At 41.9% G+C, this 21,329-nt stretch overlaps 2 protein-coding genes across 2 annotated transcripts; one reads left to right on the top strand and one right to left on the bottom strand.

Annotated features, from left to right (window-relative positions):
* Positions 1 to 753: 753 nt before the first annotated feature.
* LOC129833825 (nuclear pore complex protein Nup85-like) lies at positions 754 to 15,131 on the bottom strand. The gene is made up of 19 exons (XM_055898645.1): positions 14,936 to 15,131; positions 14,557 to 14,650; positions 14,294 to 14,450; positions 14,024 to 14,094; positions 13,887 to 13,930; positions 13,595 to 13,664; positions 12,531 to 12,652; positions 11,353 to 11,487; positions 11,089 to 11,211; positions 7,398 to 7,529; positions 7,155 to 7,261; positions 6,831 to 6,914; positions 6,458 to 6,523; positions 6,030 to 6,181; positions 5,667 to 5,784; positions 5,123 to 5,223; positions 3,918 to 4,069; positions 3,433 to 3,528; positions 754 to 900 (listed from the first exon to the last, which is right to left on the bottom strand). The coding sequence occupies exons 1-19, from the start codon at positions 14,966 to 14,968 to the stop codon at positions 802 to 804; spliced, it is 1,956 nt and encodes a 651-aa protein (XP_055754620.1). The 5' UTR covers positions 14,969 to 15,131; the 3' UTR covers positions 754 to 801.
* An 831-nt stretch (positions 15,132 to 15,962) lies between these two features.
* Positions 15,963 to 21,292, top strand: LOC129833824 (small ubiquitin-related modifier 2). The gene is made up of 4 exons (XM_055898644.1): positions 15,963 to 16,069; positions 18,172 to 18,303; positions 20,295 to 20,366; positions 20,651 to 21,292. The coding sequence occupies exons 1-4, from the start codon at positions 16,049 to 16,051 to the stop codon at positions 20,711 to 20,713; spliced, it is 288 nt and encodes a 95-aa protein (XP_055754619.1). The 5' UTR covers positions 15,963 to 16,048; the 3' UTR covers positions 20,714 to 21,292.
* Positions 21,293 to 21,329: the final 37 nt, after the last annotated feature.

Here is a 21,329-nt window from a genome sequence, read left to right as displayed (position 1 = left end):
GGAACTAACATGGAGGAAGGTGAAACCAAGAAGTCAAAATCATTTCCAGTAATATTGAGCCCACAATAGGGCAGTGATTTCATACTTCATCGATGATGAAAGGTTGAGTCGCTAACCTTCATCCTAACATTCAAAAGGAATGGACGGATATGAGAATATGGTGGAAACACCTTACCCATGCTTGCACTAATACATTGCTTTTAAATCCACACTTCAGGGAGGTTAGAGAATTGGAAAACAGACAGTTTGCCCCCTTCCTCCCCATGTCCTCTCTCTGGTTGTCCCTGACTTGTAGCATTGTGAGAGGCACAATAGCTCTGTACATAGGTGTACTTATCGTCTGTAGTCAGGAGATGTGTAGAGGTCAATGTGATGTGTAAATGTCTTGAAAGATGTTTTACGATTGTACATACTGTATTATGTGCTATTTGTTTGCTGCATGAGGAATTAAAGGATTTTTGATCTGGTGTAATTTAGCTGATTGTACTCGTCTTTGTTGTTCTATTCATACCTTAGGCTAGTAAATCAAGTTGACTTAAAGGTCATACTGGTGCCGACATCCACAGCATTTACTGTGAATTTGATCTCAGCGAATGTCAGGGAAATTTCCTTTAAAAAAAAGGCACATTGTTGACAATGCACATTTGTATCCAGGCCAGTGTTCATGTCAAGCATTTCCACAGAACCAAATTCAAATAATGAAAACATTTCTTTATTATCAAATAGCACATTTTGATCAGACTTGATTTGATTTGTTTTATGTACAGTATAAAAAGATAAGCGCTCGTCTTTAAGTGTTGGTCAAACTTCCACTGTCCCCTCCTTCACTATGGCCATGGCCAGGTTACGGGCTAGCGCTAGCCGCAGGAGCTCAATCTTGGTCGTCTCGATGTCCTCATCCTGAAAACGCACAGGGAAACACATTTAATGGATCCTCATCAGAATGAATATGGAATCACTAAAAACAATTTTACATTTACATTTAAGTCATTTAGCAGACGCTCTTATCCAGAGCGACTTACAAACAATCTGATGTAATGCTTCAGCAAACAGGAAAGGAGGGCTGCTAAACAACGACAAAAATCATGACAAGAGCTTACCAAGAACAACTTCAAAGAACTAATTCGAAGTAGAAAGGAGCACTCGAGATTTTTTGTTGTTGAGTGCTCCTACTACTACTTTCTACCTTGAATGAACCCTTTTGGAAAATGTTCTTGGTAACCCCTTCTCATAATTATATAATACTATATAATACTTGAATACTGGAATACAATATTCAAATTAGGTGACAATGGCTACCAACCTTAGCCATGAAAAGTCTGTGCTAACCCCTCTCTGGAGCAGGGCCAGCTTAGCCCTGGGCTAAGGTTGGTGTTAACCCATTTTAGAATGTGCAAGTGTGAATAGTCGATTAGCCGTGGGCTAAGGAAGCTCTTAGTACAGTGTGAACAGTTACTTAACCCAGGCTAAGGAAGCTCTTAGTGCCGTGTGAACAGTTGCTTAACCCAGGCTAAGGAGGATCTTAGTGCAGTGTGAACAGTTGCTTAACCCAGGCTAAGGAGGATCTTAGTGCAGTGTGAACAGTTGCTTAACCCAGGCTAAGGAGGCTCTTAGTGCAGTGTGAACAGTTGCTTAACCCAGGCTAAGGAGGATCTTAGTACAGTGTGAACAGTTGCTAACCCCGGGCTAAGCAACTGTAGAGATTAGAGCATATTCTAGTCAAGGACCATATCACCTCCACCCTACCGGACACCCTAGACCCACTCCAATTTGCTTACCGACCCAATAGGTCCACAGACGACGCAATCGCAACCACACTGCACACTGCCCTAACCCATCTGGACAAGAGGAATACCCATGTGAGAATGCTGTTCATCGATTACAGCTCAGCATTTAACACCATAGTACCCTCCAAACTCGTCATCAAGCTCGAGACCCTGGGTCTCGACCCCGCCCTGTGCAACTGGGTCCTGGACTTCCTGACGGGCCGCCCCCAGGTGGTGAGGGTAGGTAACAACATCTCCACCCCGCTGATCCTCAACACTGGGGCCCCACAAGGGTGCGTTCTGAGCCCTCTCCTGTACTCCCTGTTCACCCACGACTGCGTGGCCATGCACGCCTCCAACTCAATCATCAAGTTTGCGGATGACACTACAGTGGTAGGCTTGATTACCAACAACGACGAGACGGCCTACAGGGAGGAGGTGAGGGCCCTCGGAGTGTGGTGTCAGGAAAATAACCTCACACTCAACGTCAACAAAACAAAGGAGATGATTGTGGACTTCAGGAAACAGCAGAGGGAGCACCCCCCTATCCACATCGACGGGTCAGTAGTGGAGAAGGTGGAAAGTTTTAAGTTCCTCGGTGTACACATCACGGACAAACTGAATTGGTCCACCCACACAGACAGCGTTGTGAAGAAGGCGCAGCAGCGCCTCTTCAACCTCAGGAGGCTGAAGAAATTCGGCTTGTCACCAAAAGCACTCACAAACTTCTACAGATGCACAATCGAGAGCATCCTGTCGGGCTGTATCACCGCCTGGTACGGCAACTGCTCCGCCCACAACCGTAAGGCTCTCCAGAGGGTAGTGAGGTCTGCAGAACGCATCACCGGGGGCAAACTACCTGCCCTCCAGGACACCTACACCACCCGATGTCACAGGAAGGCCATAAAGATCATCAAGGACAACAACCACCCAAGCCACTGCCTGTTCACCCCGCTATCATCCAGAAGGCGAGGTCAGTACAGGTGCATCAAAGCAGGGACCGAGAGACTGAAAAACAGCTTCTATCTCAAGGCCATCAGACTGTTAAACAGCCACCACTAACATTTAGCGGCCGCTGCCAACATACTGACTCAACTCCAGCCACTTTAAAAATGGGAATTGATGGAAATTATGTAAAAATGTACCACTAGCCACTTTAAGCAATGCCACTTAATACAATGTTTACATACCCTACATTACCCATCTCATATGTATATACTGTACTCTATATCATCTACTGCATCTTGCCATCTTTATGCAATACATGTACCACTAGCCACTTTAAACTATGCCACTTTATGTTTACATACCCTACAGTACTCATCTCATATGTATATACCGTACTCTATACCATCTACTGCATCTGCCATGCCGTTCTGTACCACCACTCATTCATATATCTTTATGTACATATTCTTTATCCCTTTACACTTGTGTGTGTGTGTAAGGTAGTAGTTGTGGAATTGTTAGGTTAGATTACTGTTGGTTATTACTGCATTGTCGGAACTAGAAGCACAAGCATTTCGCTACACTCGCATTAACATCTGCTAACCATGTGTATGTGACTAATAAAATTTGATTTGATTTGATATTATAAAACAGTGCATTAGGAGATTGAAAGGGAAACAGACATTAGATAGAGGGTAAGGGGGGGGTAACCCAGTACCTGCATGGGTCTGTCTGGGTTGGGAACACTCTTCTCTGAGGTCAGCTCCTCCAGACAGAACATCAGCTCATGAGTTTGATCAGCAGAGAAGATCACCTGCAAGAGGACAAGCCCAGAGATGAGCAACTGACTGCAACAAAAGGCTATTAGCCTAAAAGAGGCAACATCTACAAAACTACCTTTCAAAGACAAAGGTAAGAGCATATATTCAGAGATACAGATCTGATAGGAATCAATAAGGTAAGGCGATATCTTAATTTAAATATTTTGAAAATATAATATATATATATATATATATTATATATATATATAATATGCCATTCATTTATTTTCTTTAAGATTACAAAGATGTGTTGCCGTTCATATTTAGTTAGTAAACCAAAAAAAGGGAAATTCAATCTATGGAATATGCTATACACTAGGTAAGTAGAAGTTAATTTCAACGTTAACTCAAGGATGGAAGTTAATGCTGTGGGCCAGTTGACCTCTTTCTGCTCCAGCAGGGGCAGGGCGTCGGTCAGCAGAGTCATCCAGAAGGAACGTGGGGCGATCTTGGCCGTCATCAGGGAGAGGAGGAGCTTGGCGGCGTCAGAGAAACGCTTCTCGCCGTACAGCCGATGGAACTCACGGTACTTCCCTGCAGACAACAGGATCACATTCATCAAGGCAAAGCGTAGCAAAAACTGTTTCTCTACAGAAAGCGGTAACGCGCATTTCTGATTGGACAAGTTCAGGTAGTCCATCCTGTTTCCTTCCGTAAATGGTGCCCAATGAATATGACCCAGGACAGGAGGGGAACAGAATGAACAAATGGATACAATCCCATGATGCTCTCTCATTGGCATCATTGGTTACACAGACACAGTATCAATGACATAGTATGGTGTAAAATGTATTTGCCACGGTTTCAGTATAGAACACTGAGAAGTGCACCGAATCCACAGAAATGACGTGAGAACCATCTATCAATCACACATGATGCCAGTTGGGACACCCAACATGGTCACTGTAGAATTGGATTCTCATTCTACTCGCTACAGCACTGGTAGAACTTGTATGGCCTAAATGTAAATACACTGTGGTTCCACGTGATTGTTTAAGACCAAGATAACATGATATACATCATAGTCAATGAACAGTTAGTTCTGCCTTCATGAGTGACTAATTGTAAAGTGAGACGTTACATTTTCCCCAGCTGTAGGTTATCATCAGCTGTTACAACAGCATTAGGCCACAGACTGCAGCCTTATATGGACCACTTTTCTCCTATGTGAGAGTAAATCATCTAATAGAAAGGACAAAATACATTATGGGTCTGATCCAGTGTGTGTGTGCGCGCGCATGTGAGTGATATGTGGCTGACTGAATGTCAAGTTAACATGCAACACCAAGCAGGGCTCTACAGTGCGACCATTTTACTTGCATATGTGCCTAAATATTTTGCTGTGCGACCTGGAATTTTAATTGAGGAGCACCAGCGTGCCTAGAAAAACGTATGATTCTAACTTTATTCCCTCAAATATATTTTGATTTGTGCTCCTGAATTTCTTTGTGTGCTCCTATATTTTTCAACTTAGGCACACACGTGCTCCTTGTAAAACAGGTCAGCTTAGAGCCCTGCCAAGGAGTGTTTGCTTGTGTGTGTTCACAGTGCTTCATGTCTGTGTATGTACACGTCTGCACCCCATACCTAGAAAAGTAAGCCTGTCACTGAGCAGCATGGCTGGACCCAGGTTGTCAATCAGGTCCAGATCAGAGAAGGTCCCTTTGGCGCAGTAGTCCTGGAGAAACCTGAGATACAGACCATAGAGATACATCTATAGACCACAGAGATACAGTATATCTAGGATACAGACCATAGAGATACATCTATAGACCACAGAGATACAGTATATCTAGGATACAGACTGGGTTAAACCCACGAGGGGGTGGGGAGCGAGCGAGAGAGTGAGCGACTACAGGGTGGTCTGGTAGCTAGTGGTGTGGGAGCAGATGTCATGGGAGGACATCTTTGCTGCCCTTCTTGAAGTAAATCCAGATCTAATGTGGTGACTCCACTACGTAGCTTTCATAAACCCCCTCATGTTAGATCAGTGGTTACATCAAGGAAAGGAGGAAGGAAGAAGGTATTTTCAAAGTATTGAAAACAGGCCGACGACTGTTCAGGAAAAAAACACAGCTTTCCTGAACAGGTCACATGGTCAGGATCAGTAAAACCTGTAGACATACAGCACCTCTCTGATATGAGGGTGGCGAAGGCAGCATCTTTGGCTCTGATGCTCCAGGAGAGAGCAGAGCCCAGTCTGTTGTTCCTCAGGGCCTTCTTGGCCATGATCTTACAGATGCTCCTCACTGCAACACAGAGAGACACATTATACCAAAGAGTTAGGGGGTGATATCCACAACAGGCATGACAGAAATCAGGGGGAGTTTGAATGTATTTTCCATGTGTGTTTTAGTAAGTGTCCATGTTGCGATTGAGGGAGTGAGACTGAATGTGGGTCTCAGTGAGAGCTTCATGCATGAGAGTAAGATGGACAACTGTTTTGGATAAGAGCGCGTGAGTATGCGTGCGTACGTGTATGCATCATATCTACCTTGTTCAGTCATCTGCCTCTGCTCACAGATCCTGATCACCTTCAGGGCCTTGCGCTCCGTGTCCAGAGGAACACGCTCGATCTGTAGCTCCAGGTACACACGGCCAAACTCTGGACAGTGGTCAAAGTAGTCCACAGCCAGCTGCCACAGGCTGAGGACCAGAGAGAAATAGCTTGTTAATCATGCACAGCTTAACCGATCATCCAATAGGAGCAGCACTGGAGGAGGTCAAACAGGGGAAGAGGCCTATACGCGTAGCCGACAACACTTTCTATACAAGATAACTACTGAACACAGTGGACCTCAGCATGTGTAGTTTTGCAGACGTGATTGTATATATGACAGTTATCTATTAGAAAAACAGACATGTTGGCACTGGGAGTTATGCATATAGTCCAAGCTAACCAGACTAGTGGGTCTGTCTCACCTGTGATGGGTGAAGAGTCCTGAGGCGTACTCCAGCAGTAGAAACTCTCTCAGGTTGGAGCCAAAACTAAATCAACACAAACAGAGAACACATGTTATTATGATCAACGTTGACAAAGGCTGCCACCGAAACACTTCCGTTTGTTCTGACCTCTGCTGCTAAAAAAACACATTAAAATATTTCAGTGAGTGTGGGTTCTTCCTTTATTCAAGTGTATGCCCTTTGAACCCGGCACCCAAATACTTCCTGTTATCACAAGCATTTGAGCTGAGCACGCCAACTTCACTTTCTATGATTATGATCAATGTTACCATTAGAACAATATTGGCAGTTAATGTCAACCCTTTGTGGGACAGTGGTGTCCTTAACTTACTGTAGGTTGTGAGACTGGAGCAGTTTACAGTGGTCCAGCAGGTCAGTCAGATGCCCCACAAACCACCAGTTGTTGAGAGCAATGCTGGAAAGCACAAATAACATGTCATAAATATCACAACATATGAAACTGAACAGTAGTTTACATGAGAGACAGAGGGGAAATCACATTGTGTGTCTAGCCCCAACATTTATTTCATCTTATCCACATGAGCAGTTACTGTTACCTTAGCAACAACACAGCTACTCTCCCTGGGTTCTATACCATAGAAATATAATTCCTTTGGTTTCTGTATTTCTATGGTCTATAGACGCTCGTCCTCACCTGCAGTCCTTGATGACCTGGTGGATGTCAAACTCAAAGGCTGCCAGCAGGATGCTGTCCAGGGGCTCTGGGACACTCCTCGTGTCCAGGAACATGTGCATGCTAGACTGGAACACACACACATAGGACAGGACACTTACTCATAGTGTTGTGGTAAGTCCCAGGGCATACTGGTGCAACTCTGTATAGTGTAGTAGTAGGTACCAGTGTGTAGTAGTAAGTGTGAAGTGTAGTAGTAAGTACCTGTGCGTAGTAGTGCAGCTCTGTGGGCTTGACAGTGGGGTGGGAGAACAGCAGTCTGGTGACCAGGAAGTGATACCAGGTACTCAGCAGCTCCTTGTGCTCCAGGAGAACATCCTCATCACCAACCAGAATCTACATGGATATTTAGGAGGGTATGGATAACCCATGGATGGATATTTAGGAGGGTATGGATAACCCATGGATGGATATTTAGGAGGGTATGGATAACCCATGGATGGATATTTAGGAGGGTATGGATAAACCATGGATGGATACTCATTTAGGAGGGTATGGATAAACCATGGATGGATACTCATTTAGGAGGGTATGGATAAACCATGGATGGATACTCATTTAGGAGGGTATGGATAAACCATGGATGGGTACTCATTTAGGAGGGTATGGATAAACCATGGATGGGTACTCATTTAGGAGGGTATGGATAAACCATGGATGGATACTCATTTAGGAGGGTATGGATAAACCATGGATGGATACTCATTTAGGAGGGTATGGATAAACCATGGATGGATATTTAGGAGGGTATGGATAAACCATGGATGGATATTTAGGATGGTATGGATAAACCATGGATGGATATTTAGGAGGGTATGGATAAACCATGGATGGATATTTAGGAGGGTATGGATAAACCATGGATGGATATTTAGGAGGGTATGGATAAACCATGGATGGATAATTAGGAGGGTATGGATAAACCATGGATGGATAATTAGGAGGGTATGGATAAACCATGGATGGATACTCAGGAGGGTATGGATAAACCATGGATGGATACTCAGGAGGGTATGGATAAACCATGGATGGATACTCAGGAGGGTATGGATAAACCATGGATGGATAATTAGGAGGGTATGGATAAACCATGGATGGATACTCAGGAGGGTATGGATAAACCATGGATGGATACTCAGGAGGGTATGGATAAACCATGGATGGATACTCAGGAGGGTATGGATAAACCATGGATGGATACTCAGGAGGGTATGGATAAACCATGGATGGATACTCAGGAGGGTATGGATAAACCATGGATGGATATTTAGGAGGGTATGGATAAACCATGGATGGATATTTAGGAGGGTATGGATAAACCATGGATGGATATTTAGGAGGGTATGGATAAACCATGGATGGATATTTAGGAGGGTATGGATAAACCATGGATGGATATTTAGGAGGGTATGGATAAACCATGGATGGATATTTAGGAGGGTATGGATAACCCATGGATGGATATTTAGGAGGGTATGGATAAACCATGGATGGATATTTAGGAGGGTATGGATAAACCATGGATGGATACTCATTTAGGAGGGTATGGATAAACCATGGATGGATACTCATTTAGGAGGGTATGGATAAACCATGGATGGGTACTCATTTAGGAGGGTATGGATAAACCATGGATGGGTACTCATTTAGGAGGGTATGGATAAACCATGGATGGATACTCATTTAGGAGGGTATGGATAAACCATGGATGGATATTTAGGAGGGTATGGATAAACCATGGATGGATATTTAGGAGGGTATGGATAAACCATGGATGGATATTTAGGAGGGTATGGATAAACCATGGATGGATATTTAGGAGGGTATGGATAAACCATGGATGGATATTTAGGAGGGTATGGATAAACCGTGGATGGATATTTAGGAGGGTATGGATAAACCGTGGATGGATATTTAGGAGGGTATGGATAAACCGTGGATGGATATTTAGGAGGGTATGGATAAACCATGGATGGATATTTAGGAGGGTATGGATAAACCATGGATGGATATTTAGGAGGGTATGGATAAACCATGGATGGATATTTAGGAGGGTATGGATAAACCATGGATGGATATTTAGGAGGGTATGGATAATCCATGGATGGATATTTAGGAGGGTATGGATAATCCATGGATGGATATTTAGGAGGGTATGGATAATCCATGGATGGATATTTAGGAGGGTATGGATAAACCATGGATGGATATTTAGGATGGTATGGATAAACCATGGATGGATATTTAGGATGGTATGGATAAACCATGGATGGATATTTAGGAGGGTATGGATAAACCATGGATGGATATTTAGGAGGGTATGGATAAACCATGGATGGATATTTAGGAGGGTATGGATAAACCATGGATGGATAATTAGGAGGGTATGGATAAACCATGGATGGATAATTAGGAGGGTATGGATAAACCATGGATGGATATTTAGGAGGGTATGGATAAACCATGGATGGATAATTAGGAGGGTATGGATAAACCATGGATGGATATTTAGGAGGGTATGGATAATCCATGGATGGATATTTAGGAGGGTATGGATAATCCATGGATGGATATTTAGGAGGGTATGGATAAACCATGGATGGATATTTAGGAGGGTATGGATAAACCATGGATGGATATTTAGGAGGGTATGGATAATCCATGGATGGATATTTAGGAGGGTATGGATAAACCATGGATGGATATTTAGGAGGGTATGGATAAACCATGGATGGATAATTAGGAGGGTATGGATAAACCATGGATGGATACTCAGGAGGGTATGGATAAACCATGGATGGATATTTAGGAGGGTATGGATAAACCATGGATGGATATTTAGGAGGGTATGGATAAACCATGGATGGATATTTAGGAGGGTATGGATAATCCATGGATGGATATTTAGGAGGGTATGGATAAACCATGGATGGATATTTAGGAGGGTATGGATAAACCATGGATGGATATTTAGGAGGGTATGGATAATCCATGGATGGATATTTAGGAGGGTATGGATAATCCATGGATGGATATTTAGGAGGGTATGGATAAACCATGGATGGATATTTAGGATGGTATGGATAAACCATGGATGGATAATTAGGAGGGTATGGATAAACCATGGATGAATGAATCAACAGGTAGAACATATGGATAGTAGATGGAAGAGACAGACAGCACCAACAAGAGATTATTTTAGCTCCTTTACAGTTCACCCTCACACAGATGCAGGTACAGAGCCAAAGAATGGACTCTACATGTACAGAGCGAGTTCCTTTTGGCTAAGGTATACATTGTATACTACAGGTAGCTACACTGACTACAAAACATTAGGCTCTTTCTATGACAGACTGACCAGGTGAAAGCTATGATCCCTTATTGATGTCACCTGGTAAATCCACTTCAGTGTAGATGTAGGGGAGGAGACGGGTTACAGGATTTTTAAGCCTTGAAACAATTGAAACATGGATTGTGTATATGTCCCATTCAGGGGGTGAATGGGCAAGACAAAACAATTAAGTGACTTTGAACAGGGTATGGTAATAGGTGCCAGGCGCACTGGATTGAGTGTGTCAAGTACTGCAAAGCTACTGGGTTTCACACTCAACAGTTTCCTGTGTGTATCAAGAATGGTCCACCAACCAAAGGACATTTCGACAACTATGGGAAGCATTGGAGTCAACATTGGCCAGCATCCCTGTGGAATGTTTGACACCTTGTCCATGGCCCAATGAATTTAGACTGTTCTGAGGGCAAAGGGTGTGCAACTCAATATTACGACAGTGTTCCTAATGTTTTGTACACTCAGTGTGTACCTGTCACCTACCTCCACTGATCACCACACAGATGCAGGTACAGTGTGCCAGGGCAGGTATTGGGCAGTTCCACTGACCTTACAGATGTCCTCCAGGTGGGGGTTGCTGGCAAAGGACTGGTCCTGGAGACAGCGGTCCACCTCCTCGCGCCAGTGTCTCCACTTTACATCAAACTCTGTTAGGGTCTGAGTCTCACCAGGCTACAGTAAGATGTCATAGAGGAGAGAGCTAGAGTTACAACCATAGAGATACATATAATATACGTGTTCTACTTGATTCTGTGGTTAAAACTGGGTGCTGTTCAGGAGGTTGAAACATTCAGATAGAAATGCACTATGTACATTGAAGATGGGCATCTTCATGAGCAGGTTGTCCAGCAGCTTGAACATGGCCCTGGCTGCAGGCTGCAAAATTGCCTGTTTCACCAGGACCTGCCTGGCCTCGTCCATCCGGCCCTGCAGCACGTAGCTGATCACCTGGAGACACACAGAGGGGGGACAGTGTGGTTCAATAGGGGAGAAAGAATATCTGCATACAGACTAGTGCACAAATAAACATGAATAGCAGTTATTACACAATAGACATAAGTTATAGGAGTTAAACTGGGCAAAGAAAGTCTGCACAGATAAAATACATAGTATATCAATGAGTTAATTTCAACCACATTGGAAGCAATCATGGAGAACCATTTAAAAAGGCAAATTCACCTCAATTTCACTGGTTTTGAGGATCCACTAAAGAAGTTTTGATCAAACAGGGCTCTACGCTGACAGTTTTTACAAGGAGCACATGTGCTCGTAAGTAGAAAAATGTAGGAGCACACAAAGAAATTAAGGAGCACAATGAAAGTATTTGAGGAAGTGTTTTTATGAAAAGAAATTAATAAAAGTTTATGAATAAAACATTTTTTGGAGTGTTCCATGCTCAATCAATTACAATGTACACTCAAATATAAGTAATTTAGGTGATCCAACAATGTTCAGTTGCCCCTTTGAGTTCTCCGACGTGTCTCTTCACTAGCAGTTGAGCAAGCTCAAACTAACATTGAAAAACCACATAGCGTGTGAACAACAATGTAAATAGCCAAGAAACACGAGAACAAAGTCACACGTTAGTAGACTTTCAGGTGAAATCAACCAACTTCTACCCTGTGCACTTCTAAAAATGTATCTTTCAGCACTTCAATCACAGTGCGCACAGCACCCCAGGCGCTGTTGCTGCTCGAGGTGGGAAAGCTATATGGGATTTGTAGTTCTGTGTGTGATTAGCTACCAGCTATGAAACAAAAACAGCAGGTTTACTTTGAAAATAGTTACGGCAGCAATTTTCCCCCACTATAAATCACATGTTCATACATTACTTTTTCAGTTCGCACACATCTATTTTTAGGCGCATATGTGAGTAAAATATCACACTGTAGAGCCGGTCAATGACAAAAGTCGGTCTGACGTATGTGCGCACTGTGCCAATAGTTCTAAAAAGGCAGAGAAAGACAGGAGAGTGGTGTATGTGTACGTACCACGTCCCAGTAGGCCTGGTGCTCTGCGGGGCTCTCACTTGCCAGCACCTCCCTGGCCTTCTCATCCACGTCAGCCTTGTGCAGCCTAACCCAGTCGAGGAGGTGGAGCACAAGGGAGCCAGCTGGAGGGCCACATACAAAAAACAGGTTGCAGAATATATGAATGTTCTGTTCACACCATAGAGATAGATGACTCATTATGGATATAACCCCTTTTAGCGTGGACAATGAGGGCTTCCACCCTTTTGAAGTAGTCAGCTGGGTGGGGATTCATACGAGTTTGGACAGGGGTCGTGTTAGCTTTCAGAAATCAGCATTTTCAAAACTGACCATAATTTTTTTTTGCGTTTTTAACCATTTAACCTGCGTTTCATATTGAAAGTCAACAGTGTTTTTTGGCTTCACTAGAGTGATCAGGGGCTTGCAACTGTAGTTTCTTTACACAAAATACATTAGTGCAAAATCGTTTTCATCAGCTGACAACAGAAGTGCAACGCTATTTGGCTAGCAGCCAGACATAAATAAATTAGCCTACAATAAAAAAGCAAAGTATATTTTGCATAAACAATGCATTGCCATCATATTTCTAATGTTTAGCTTGAAGTTAATATTGCATTTTAACTAGCTACTGGAGAAAACCTTCACTGGAAGAAAGTACCGGAGAAAAGTAGCCTACACATCAGCCAGGGCACTGATGATCCAATGACGAGAGAAAATATATTTCATCCAAGTGGAGAAGTGGAACTGAAGCACAAAATGTGTAATTTTACAATCATGATTATTTGCGCAAACCCTGACTGAAGCCTAGCAGAATTTACAATACGAAGCATTTTAGATCTGTGTGAAAAATGCAGAATCCTGCGTTAACGCAACCCCTGTAGGAGCAATCAGCCAATGAAAAAGTAGAAAATGGGTTACTTTAAAATGGAGATGGCATGGGCAGCACCATTGAGGCTATCACAGACACAAAGATGAGTCTTCTATCTAGCTCTATGGTTCACACCTAGAGGATGCTTCTGTGTTCAAAGCAACGTCAAGGTTGACACACAAAATATAAACTCTACCTGGAGCTGCATCGATGAACAACACTTCACAAAGATTCCAGATCAGCTCTACTGCCAGCAGGATTGACACCTATCATGAAACACAGGATAGAAGAGTCGTGCCAAGGGAATCATTATGATACAACTCATAGACTGTTTTAGTGTATAACATTACAAAGGTGTTCATCTTCATCGTTGATTCAAGATACTTTTCTCACGTTTGCTGATTCAATGTTATATTACTTGGGTTATGTTCTCTTGACATGAGGGTAAGTGGTTAGTCGAACTGAATAGGCACAGACATGTACTCTACCTGATTTCCATACTGTGTAGCCAATGCTGCATCTTGTGTAGAAACTGCAAAGTGAGGGGAAATAGCATGTTACTTAAGTCTGTCTATGAACTGCATAGATAAACATATGATTGTTGAAATGTTGCCATATACTATACCTGCGACTTGCTGGAGTTCCTCCATGCATGCTCGAATCACAGACCTGTAGTTCTTGCTAATACTGACGAACCTGAATAAATAAGTGAAATTGATAAACGAGTACACCCATTATAATGCAAAACATTTAGATTACTATGAGATTAAGTCACACATATCATCACCACTGTTTGGTTATATTTAGAACCAGGAGTTTTTCCTGACCACATGACAAAGGGAAACTCAGAGCCCTAGTTTGAATTACAAGAGAAAGTAGTCTATCCCATCCTTACTGGGGTTTCTTGTTCTTGCTGGGCAGATCCTCTCTGATCCTCTGCAGACCAACAAAGATGTGATGGGACTCATTGAAGAGTTTACGCAAAATAGGGGAATAGATGTCCTCATCTTTCCTGACCTCATGGACAAAGGGACAACCCCCTGCAGATCCACCTGAAGAGATGCACAGGGAGAGAGAGTTAGAGGAGGATGCTTTGTACTTTGACATGAGTCATGAGTCACTTTACTACCAAGTTATACGTTCAACTCTCATATCTACCTGATGCTTTGTAAATGGTCTCATAAACCAAGATATCTCCAGGACCCCACACAAATCCCAAGTGTTTTTGGTTGCTGTCGAACCCAGGGATAGGCTGAAAGAGAGAAACGTCTCGTTAGTTTATTTATGTGGACATAGCTAGGTAGTTAACCGTCTAGAGATGATTCTGCCTTGCTGCCAGTATCTTTCAACCCACTGAAACGAGTCATCACAAATGACAAATCAACATTGTGCAGTGCTGCCAGTATTATTGTGGACACTTGAGCTCAGAGACGTTTGAATGAAGTGTCAGCTAGTTAGCGAACTAACGTTAGCTAGCTGCATAGCCTGGCCAGGACACATTTGGATTCCACAACAACAGAGCACGAGTGGTACTTACAGTAGTTGTTGGCTCCACATCTACCTCCTCCATTACCACCCACTTTGATCAAATCAATAAGGCGAATCAATATATATAACTTAATCCACGAGCGATACAAATACTGACATTTCAAATAATATAATACAGAAATTAGGCGCTTCAAACATTCAGCTGAAGGACCCAAAGCGTGCGCATGTCTGATGTCATAGGAATTCTGTGTCGTGCCTGACTAGAAATGCAAGCTTGCACTAAAGGGGACACAATTAGTCAGTTGTCAATTTGACAAGTAATGTCACCATGAGAATATATTATTCCAATGAATAAAATCAATTTATACCAATATCTACCAATCATAATGTTTTGGTACTAATTTGCTCAAAGTGGTAAGAACTAATGGCCACCAGATGCAAACAGTTATTTATTTACCCCAATGTGCAGATTTTAGTAATAATTAATTGTCTAATGAAATGTTCCTTATAACATTTAGGCTATTTCCAATGGCATAATAGGCAAATATGGGATTTTTACAATGTTGCACCATTCTGGACTTTATCAACATCCATCCAATACTGTGTGGGCAACATTAGTTTCTTGCTGGATCATCTCTATTTTGGTACAAGTACTGTACAACCAAATATTTCATTGTTCCATCTGTGGTACAGCATCATTTGTTGGCTGAATGTTATGGTCTATAAAAACAAGATGGCTACTGAGGATCAGTCCTCTCTTCCATGACAAAATTCCAGAATGGTTTAAATTACCAAACATTGACCCTTCAGTACACTTTCTTAAATAACCAGATTTTTATTGAGCAAATGTACAGCAATGGCACTGTTAACATCAAAGCATTAGGACGTTTTCGGTGAATATTTTCATAAAACAAAACAAAAGAGAACGTGTTATAAATGCGCGTGCACGTGTTACAGAAACGCGCATTACGACATTCCCGCCCTCTGCCAGCGCTCAACATCTTACCCTGTGACCAACGTTGGCCAATGAATGTGAAGTATAGGGCACGAGCATGTGTTTGTGATCGCGCACGTAAGGCCGGTATTTTAATCGGGAGCGGGTACGTGCGCGTACACGTCTATTCGTTGTGTGGCGGCGTAGAGAAGCGCAAATAGAGTAACCATGGCTGACGAGAAACCCAAGGTGAGTTGCTTGAAAATATGCTTACATCTCATCACATTTTTTCACATACATAACTCAAATGGAACTAAGGAAAATGTACATGTAATATTTCCTTACTTGAGATCTTAGTAGACTCAAGTTTTGAAAATGCAAGTACTCCATTGGAGACACCGGAAGACCTGTGCACGCGCCTGCATGGGCGCGTGGCTTGCTGCTTGATTCGCAGCCAACTAGCGTTTGCTAGCTGAACATGACAGTAAGCAATGCATGCACTCTCATCAGTTCTTAATCTTTTCTATTTGCAAATGTAATCTGACAAACTCAGTTCAGATCCAAGCGGTTGTATCAATCATCACTTTGTCAATTTCTTCAGTTACAAACTTGTTACATTCATTCATGGCTACAGCAAGGGTCCCTCTCATCTGCTTATGGAGCCAGCTATCACAGCATGTTACAAATGAGTGAAATGGTGTGACTGAGACAGTGTTAAAAACCATGTTTTACTCCTATGTGTTTTCATGTGTAAAAGTATGATCAATATTTTGAAATGCATCAATCATGTGTGTGTGTTGACCAATGATCAGATGTTTGACACATACATGTTTAATATGTGTCCTCATTTGGATGAATTCTAGAATGTGAAAAGCACCTATCCTGTAGTCAGCATGATAAATTCCACTCTGGGGTTAGGGGTAGACTAAACATTGTCCAAAAGCACTTCTTGTCTCATTACATTGCCACAGCGCCATGACTTTTAGAACAAGTAAATAATAACCAAGACAGATGAACTTGTATGTCACTGCTGAACTATCCAAGGCCCTTGTAAGTGTTCTAGAAAACTTTAAATATTTGGTCTATTTTCACTGTTCAGAAACTGCTTATATTCAGACAGTGCACTGCTGACAAAAACTCTGTGTAAATGTTTCTGCTGGCCTAAAATCAATGATGGTCATATCAAGGTTGCCATTAGCCTGGGACCTGACTGATAATTTGCTTTGCATCAACTGTATCAGCCAAGCAACATTTGTATCTGATCGTCTCAGGCAAGGTTACCATTAGCTGCTTTTATCAACGCTAGTATTCATACACTAGCGTTACTAGGAATTACCTTGCAAAAAAAATTGAATAGTCTGCAAGAATCCAGAAGTTAAATAAAATAAAATTTCAACTTACTCTGTTGATTGTCTGTAGGGCTGGTCTTTATGCAGAGGGGACATTGGAAAAAAAACATCTAATGGAACATTCAGAATTTCCAAATGTGGGTCTATTGTAGACCCAATTACTCTCCCCTGTCAAAATAAAAGTCCTGCACTGCGCCATACCAGCACAAAAGAAAGCAAGAACTTTTATTTTGACATGAGGTAAGCAGAGAGGAACTGACCTCGCTGAGGAACTGCATGGGTCTATAACAGATCCACGTTTGGAAAGTCTGTTTAATTATACGTTCCATTAGATGTTTGTTTTTTCTCAAATTCCCCCCAACATAAGGTCCAAGCCTACAGACAATCGGCAGAGTAAGATGAAAGTTAATTTTATTTAACTTCTGGCTTTCGGCGGACTATTCAGTTTTTTGCAAGCTAATTCCCAGCAACCCTAGTGTGTAAATACTAGCGTTTCTAAAAGCAACTAGGTTACCATATATTGTATTCAGTGTTTGTCTATATGAGCTAGCCATGTTTAAAGCTGCAATATGTAACTTTTTGGGTGACCAGACAAAATTCACATAGAAATGTGAGTTATAGATATGTCATTCTCATTGAAAGCAAGTCTAAGAAGTGGTACATCTGTTATATGTGCGCTATTTCTATGCTTCCCATTCTTAAGTTTAGTTTTTACGTCTTTTACTTTTTTACTTTTGTACACCAGCTTCAAACAACTGAAAATACTATATTTTTGGTTATGGAAAAGATATTTCACAGCGGTTTAAATGGTACAATAATTCTCTACACTATACTTGCTTTTGTTGTCACTTAAACTGAAATTAGGTGGACTATTCGACTTTTAACAGACTTGATTATCTGTCACGTAATAGTGGGTATGATGGTAATTCTAGACATTACATTTATACTGTATCTGCGTTTCATCTCACTGAATACACCCCCAATGTTTGTTGTGTCCATCAGGAGGGAGTGAAAACAGAAAACAACGACCACATAAACCTGAAGGTGGCGGGACAGGACGGCTCGGTGGTGCAGTTCAAGATCAAGAGACACACGCCGCTCAGCAAACTCATGAAGGCGTACTGCGAGAGACAGGTGAGTCTGACGTGGCAACCATGATGATGCCACTGAGTGCAGCAGCGGCATCAGAGGGCAAGGTTGAGCTACTACCATATTGGTTATACCTATCAAGTCCTTTTTAATCTGCATAATGTGCTGAGGGCGTAGAGGTGGTTTCTGGACAGAAGCAACTAGCAGCACCTCTACCCTATACATTTGGCCAGGGCCAGTATTCATAAAGTGTCTCAGAATGGGAGTGCTGATCAAGGATCAGGTCCCGTTCTGTCCATGTCATTTATTAATTAATTGTGATCTAAACGGGCCAAAGCTAAACTGGTACTATGTCATCATTCTCCTCCTGAGAGGAAGAGGAATGATTCATATTCCTGCACAATGTCTATTTAGAATTTATTATCGCACAATGTATTGCACAATTCCCTGGCACATTTGTAAATATCCTACTTCAATTAGTTTGAGTGCCTCCTTGTGTCTTAGGAACATTTTAATCCTTGTTCTTATTCATTGAGCTTTTCTTTTTAGTATTCTTTTATTTACTTAATTACTTTCCTATTGTCGAGAGGTGAACCTGTAATTAAGCATTTCTTTGCACTGTGTACTCCACGTATGTCATGTGTACAGGTATATGACTAATAAACTTGGAAAAGGTCATGACCCTAACTATGGGAATATAGGGGTTGATGAAAGATGACAGCTCATATTATCCATTGAGGACAAGGAAACTCATTGAAGAGAGAAGGCGATACATGCACCCTTTTATACTCTTGTATCTCTTTGATCTGTTCACTGTCAGATGTAGTCTATATTGTCTGTGACAGGAGACGAGCGCTATGGGCTGTGTTGTCTTCATCATATTATCATCTTCATTTTCATCGTCCTCATTATTCCAGTGTCCCAGCTCTATGTGTGGTTAAGATCGTTGGGCCAGTAACTGGAAGGTCGCTGGTTCGAATCCCCGAGCCGAATAGGTGAAAAATATTTTTGGTGTCTTTGAGCAAGGCACTTAACCCTAATTGCTCCTGTAAGTCGCTCTGGATAAAAGCATCTGCTAAATGACTAAAATGTATTGTAGTAATGACTCTGTACTGTCCACTCTTCTGATTTTAGTTCTTTTTATTAACACTTTTTATTTGGTCAAATACCCTTTATTTTAATATGCACCAAATGTACTTGTCATATTCAATGCAATTTGCATTAGTAAGGCTTAAGCTTAACTTGCCTATCTCTCTGGCTGTAGGCTGATTAGTAAATACTAAGCCTTACTGCTGGATCATTATGGCCAATCTGATCTGGGCTATTTATGATCTTATAGGCTAATTGAAGGGATTTACACTGCATTACCTAATAAGTACTTTTAAAATAGGGTTCTTGGCTTTGGATTCTGCCAACATATCAAAGGTCTTTTTGTTCTCTTCCCTAGTGCACTTGGAGCTGTTCTGTTCTACATGTCTTTTTGAATGATTGTGTTCATGCTGCTTGCACTGGCAAGTACAGAGATGTAGAGATGGAGGCAGAGATGTAGAAACTGAGCCTTTGCTCTCTAGTGCTAGGCCTGTCTTATCCAGGCTTGCCCAGGCCTAATCTCAATGCTGTGTGTGCGTGCCCACCCATAATGGATCTTGTGTGTCTCTTTAGACCAGTGAAGTCATGTAAGTAGGCCAGGCTCTACAGGCTTTGTTGAGTAGAAGCCACTTCCCTCCTATCCTGTTGTTTCTTCCTTTATCTGATAAAAATGATGTCGGCCAACGTGGATATGGAGTGGCACTATAGTAATGCCCTTCCCTATCTCCTCGTCCCTTCCTTTCTGCAGTGTTTTCATTCACATAGTAGAGAAGCGACAGGAGTTTTTAAAGGAATGGCTAACCTTGCTTCCTCAGTGCCGTACACTATTAATGGATTGCTTGGCAAGGGTTGGGAAAACATTGTTTTCTTTGGACATTTTACTTGGAGAGATTGTTTTGTGCCAGACAGTTTAATGGAATTTAGTATCTGTGTGTCTGTGTCTGTAGGGGTTGACAATTAGGCAAATCCGGTTCCGGTTCGATGGACAGCCTATAAACGAGACAGACACACCTGCACAGGTAATCCTGGAGTATAATTGGGAGGAACTGATTTGTTACATCAATTCACTCTATTTTGCTTGAACAACACCATTCCAGCAATAAAACATGATACATTCCTCCCTGTTTTGAGAATACCAATGAACATTTGTGCATGTCAAAAGAATGTTAAATGCAAAATGTCTTCTAACGAAAGTTTTCCATTCACAGCTAATTTATGTACATTTTTGTCATGAATGCCATGTCATCTAATGAAATCGGGTTTTATATCAAATTGACTTAATTTCCTTCCTTTTTCCTGACAGTTGGAAATGGAGGATGAAGATACGATTGACGTTTTCCAGCAACAGACAGGAGGCCTCTACTAGCATGTCAAGCACTCCCCCACATCTTCCTCCACCCCCCAGACGGCTGCTTTGCAGCTTGTCCCATTTCCCACCACAGAACCAATACCATGCGGAAGAAGTCCTGCTCACAGTTATACATAACTGTTGATGTATAGTGTTTTCATTCTTGCCTTTGTTTCCTTCCTGTTTTGTAAATAAACAACCTCCGCTAAAACAACTCAGATTTGAGTAACATTCATACAAGGTGTCCCGTGAATGAACGCTGCAAGATCCAGCTCTTAAAAAGTCCATTGTTTTGGTGACTGGTTGGTTATCACTTACTCAGAGATCAAGAAAAGTTATTTTCCACCCCGTTCACTGTTTGAGAATAAGACTGGTTTGTTATTCAACTTCATTTTCTGTTTTCTGTTTCAGAAAATGGGTTTTATATCTTTTTCTATATAGTAGTGGTTGTGTAGAATGAAACATGTCTTGGACATAGTTTGACTAGGCCATGCTTGTAATAAGGAAACCCTGAAGAGATGTTTTAGTCCAGGTAAACATCTGTATTGTCTCATAAATGTCTTGTTAAAATAAAGTTATTCTCTCTTTTTAACCAAACTCAATTTATTTTGTCTCTGTTTCGTGGGTGACTGGG

Source organism: Salvelinus fontinalis, chromosome 34, assembly GCF_029448725.1.
Source record: "Salvelinus fontinalis isolate EN_2023a chromosome 34, ASM2944872v1, whole genome shotgun sequence".
Classification (NCBI taxonomy): Eukaryota; Metazoa; Chordata; class Actinopteri; order Salmoniformes; family Salmonidae; genus Salvelinus; species Salvelinus fontinalis.
Note: the sequence above shows the minus strand (reverse complement) of the source record. Positions and strands in the feature narration are given on the sequence as shown.

What these genes read in the sequence shown, in the direction of transcription:
- LOC129833825 (XM_055898645.1), bottom strand. Translation starts at nt 14,968, where the DNA reads ATGGAGGAGGTAGATGTGGAGCCAACAACTACT. An exon ending in CTCCAGTCTCACAACCTACA is followed by an intron (nt 6,524 to 6,830) that starts GTAAGTTAAGGA and finishes GTGTTGATTTAG; the next exon opens with TTTTGGCTCCAACCTGAGAG. An exon ending in TGACAGGCTTACTTTTCTAG is followed by an intron (nt 4,070 to 5,122) that starts GTATGGGGTGCA and finishes TGTTGTCTGCAG; the next exon opens with GGAAGTACCGTGAGTTCCAT.
- LOC129833824 (XM_055898644.1), top strand. Translation starts at nt 16,049, where the DNA reads ATGGCTGACGAGAAACCCAAG. An exon ending in TGGCTGACGAGAAACCCAAG is followed by an intron (nt 16,070 to 18,171) that starts GTGAGTTGCTTG and finishes TGTGTCCATCAG; the next exon opens with GAGGGAGTGAAAACAGAAAA. An exon ending in AGACAGACACACCTGCACAG is followed by an intron (nt 20,367 to 20,650) that starts GTAATCCTGGAG and finishes TTTTCCTGACAG; the next exon opens with TTGGAAATGGAGGATGAAGA.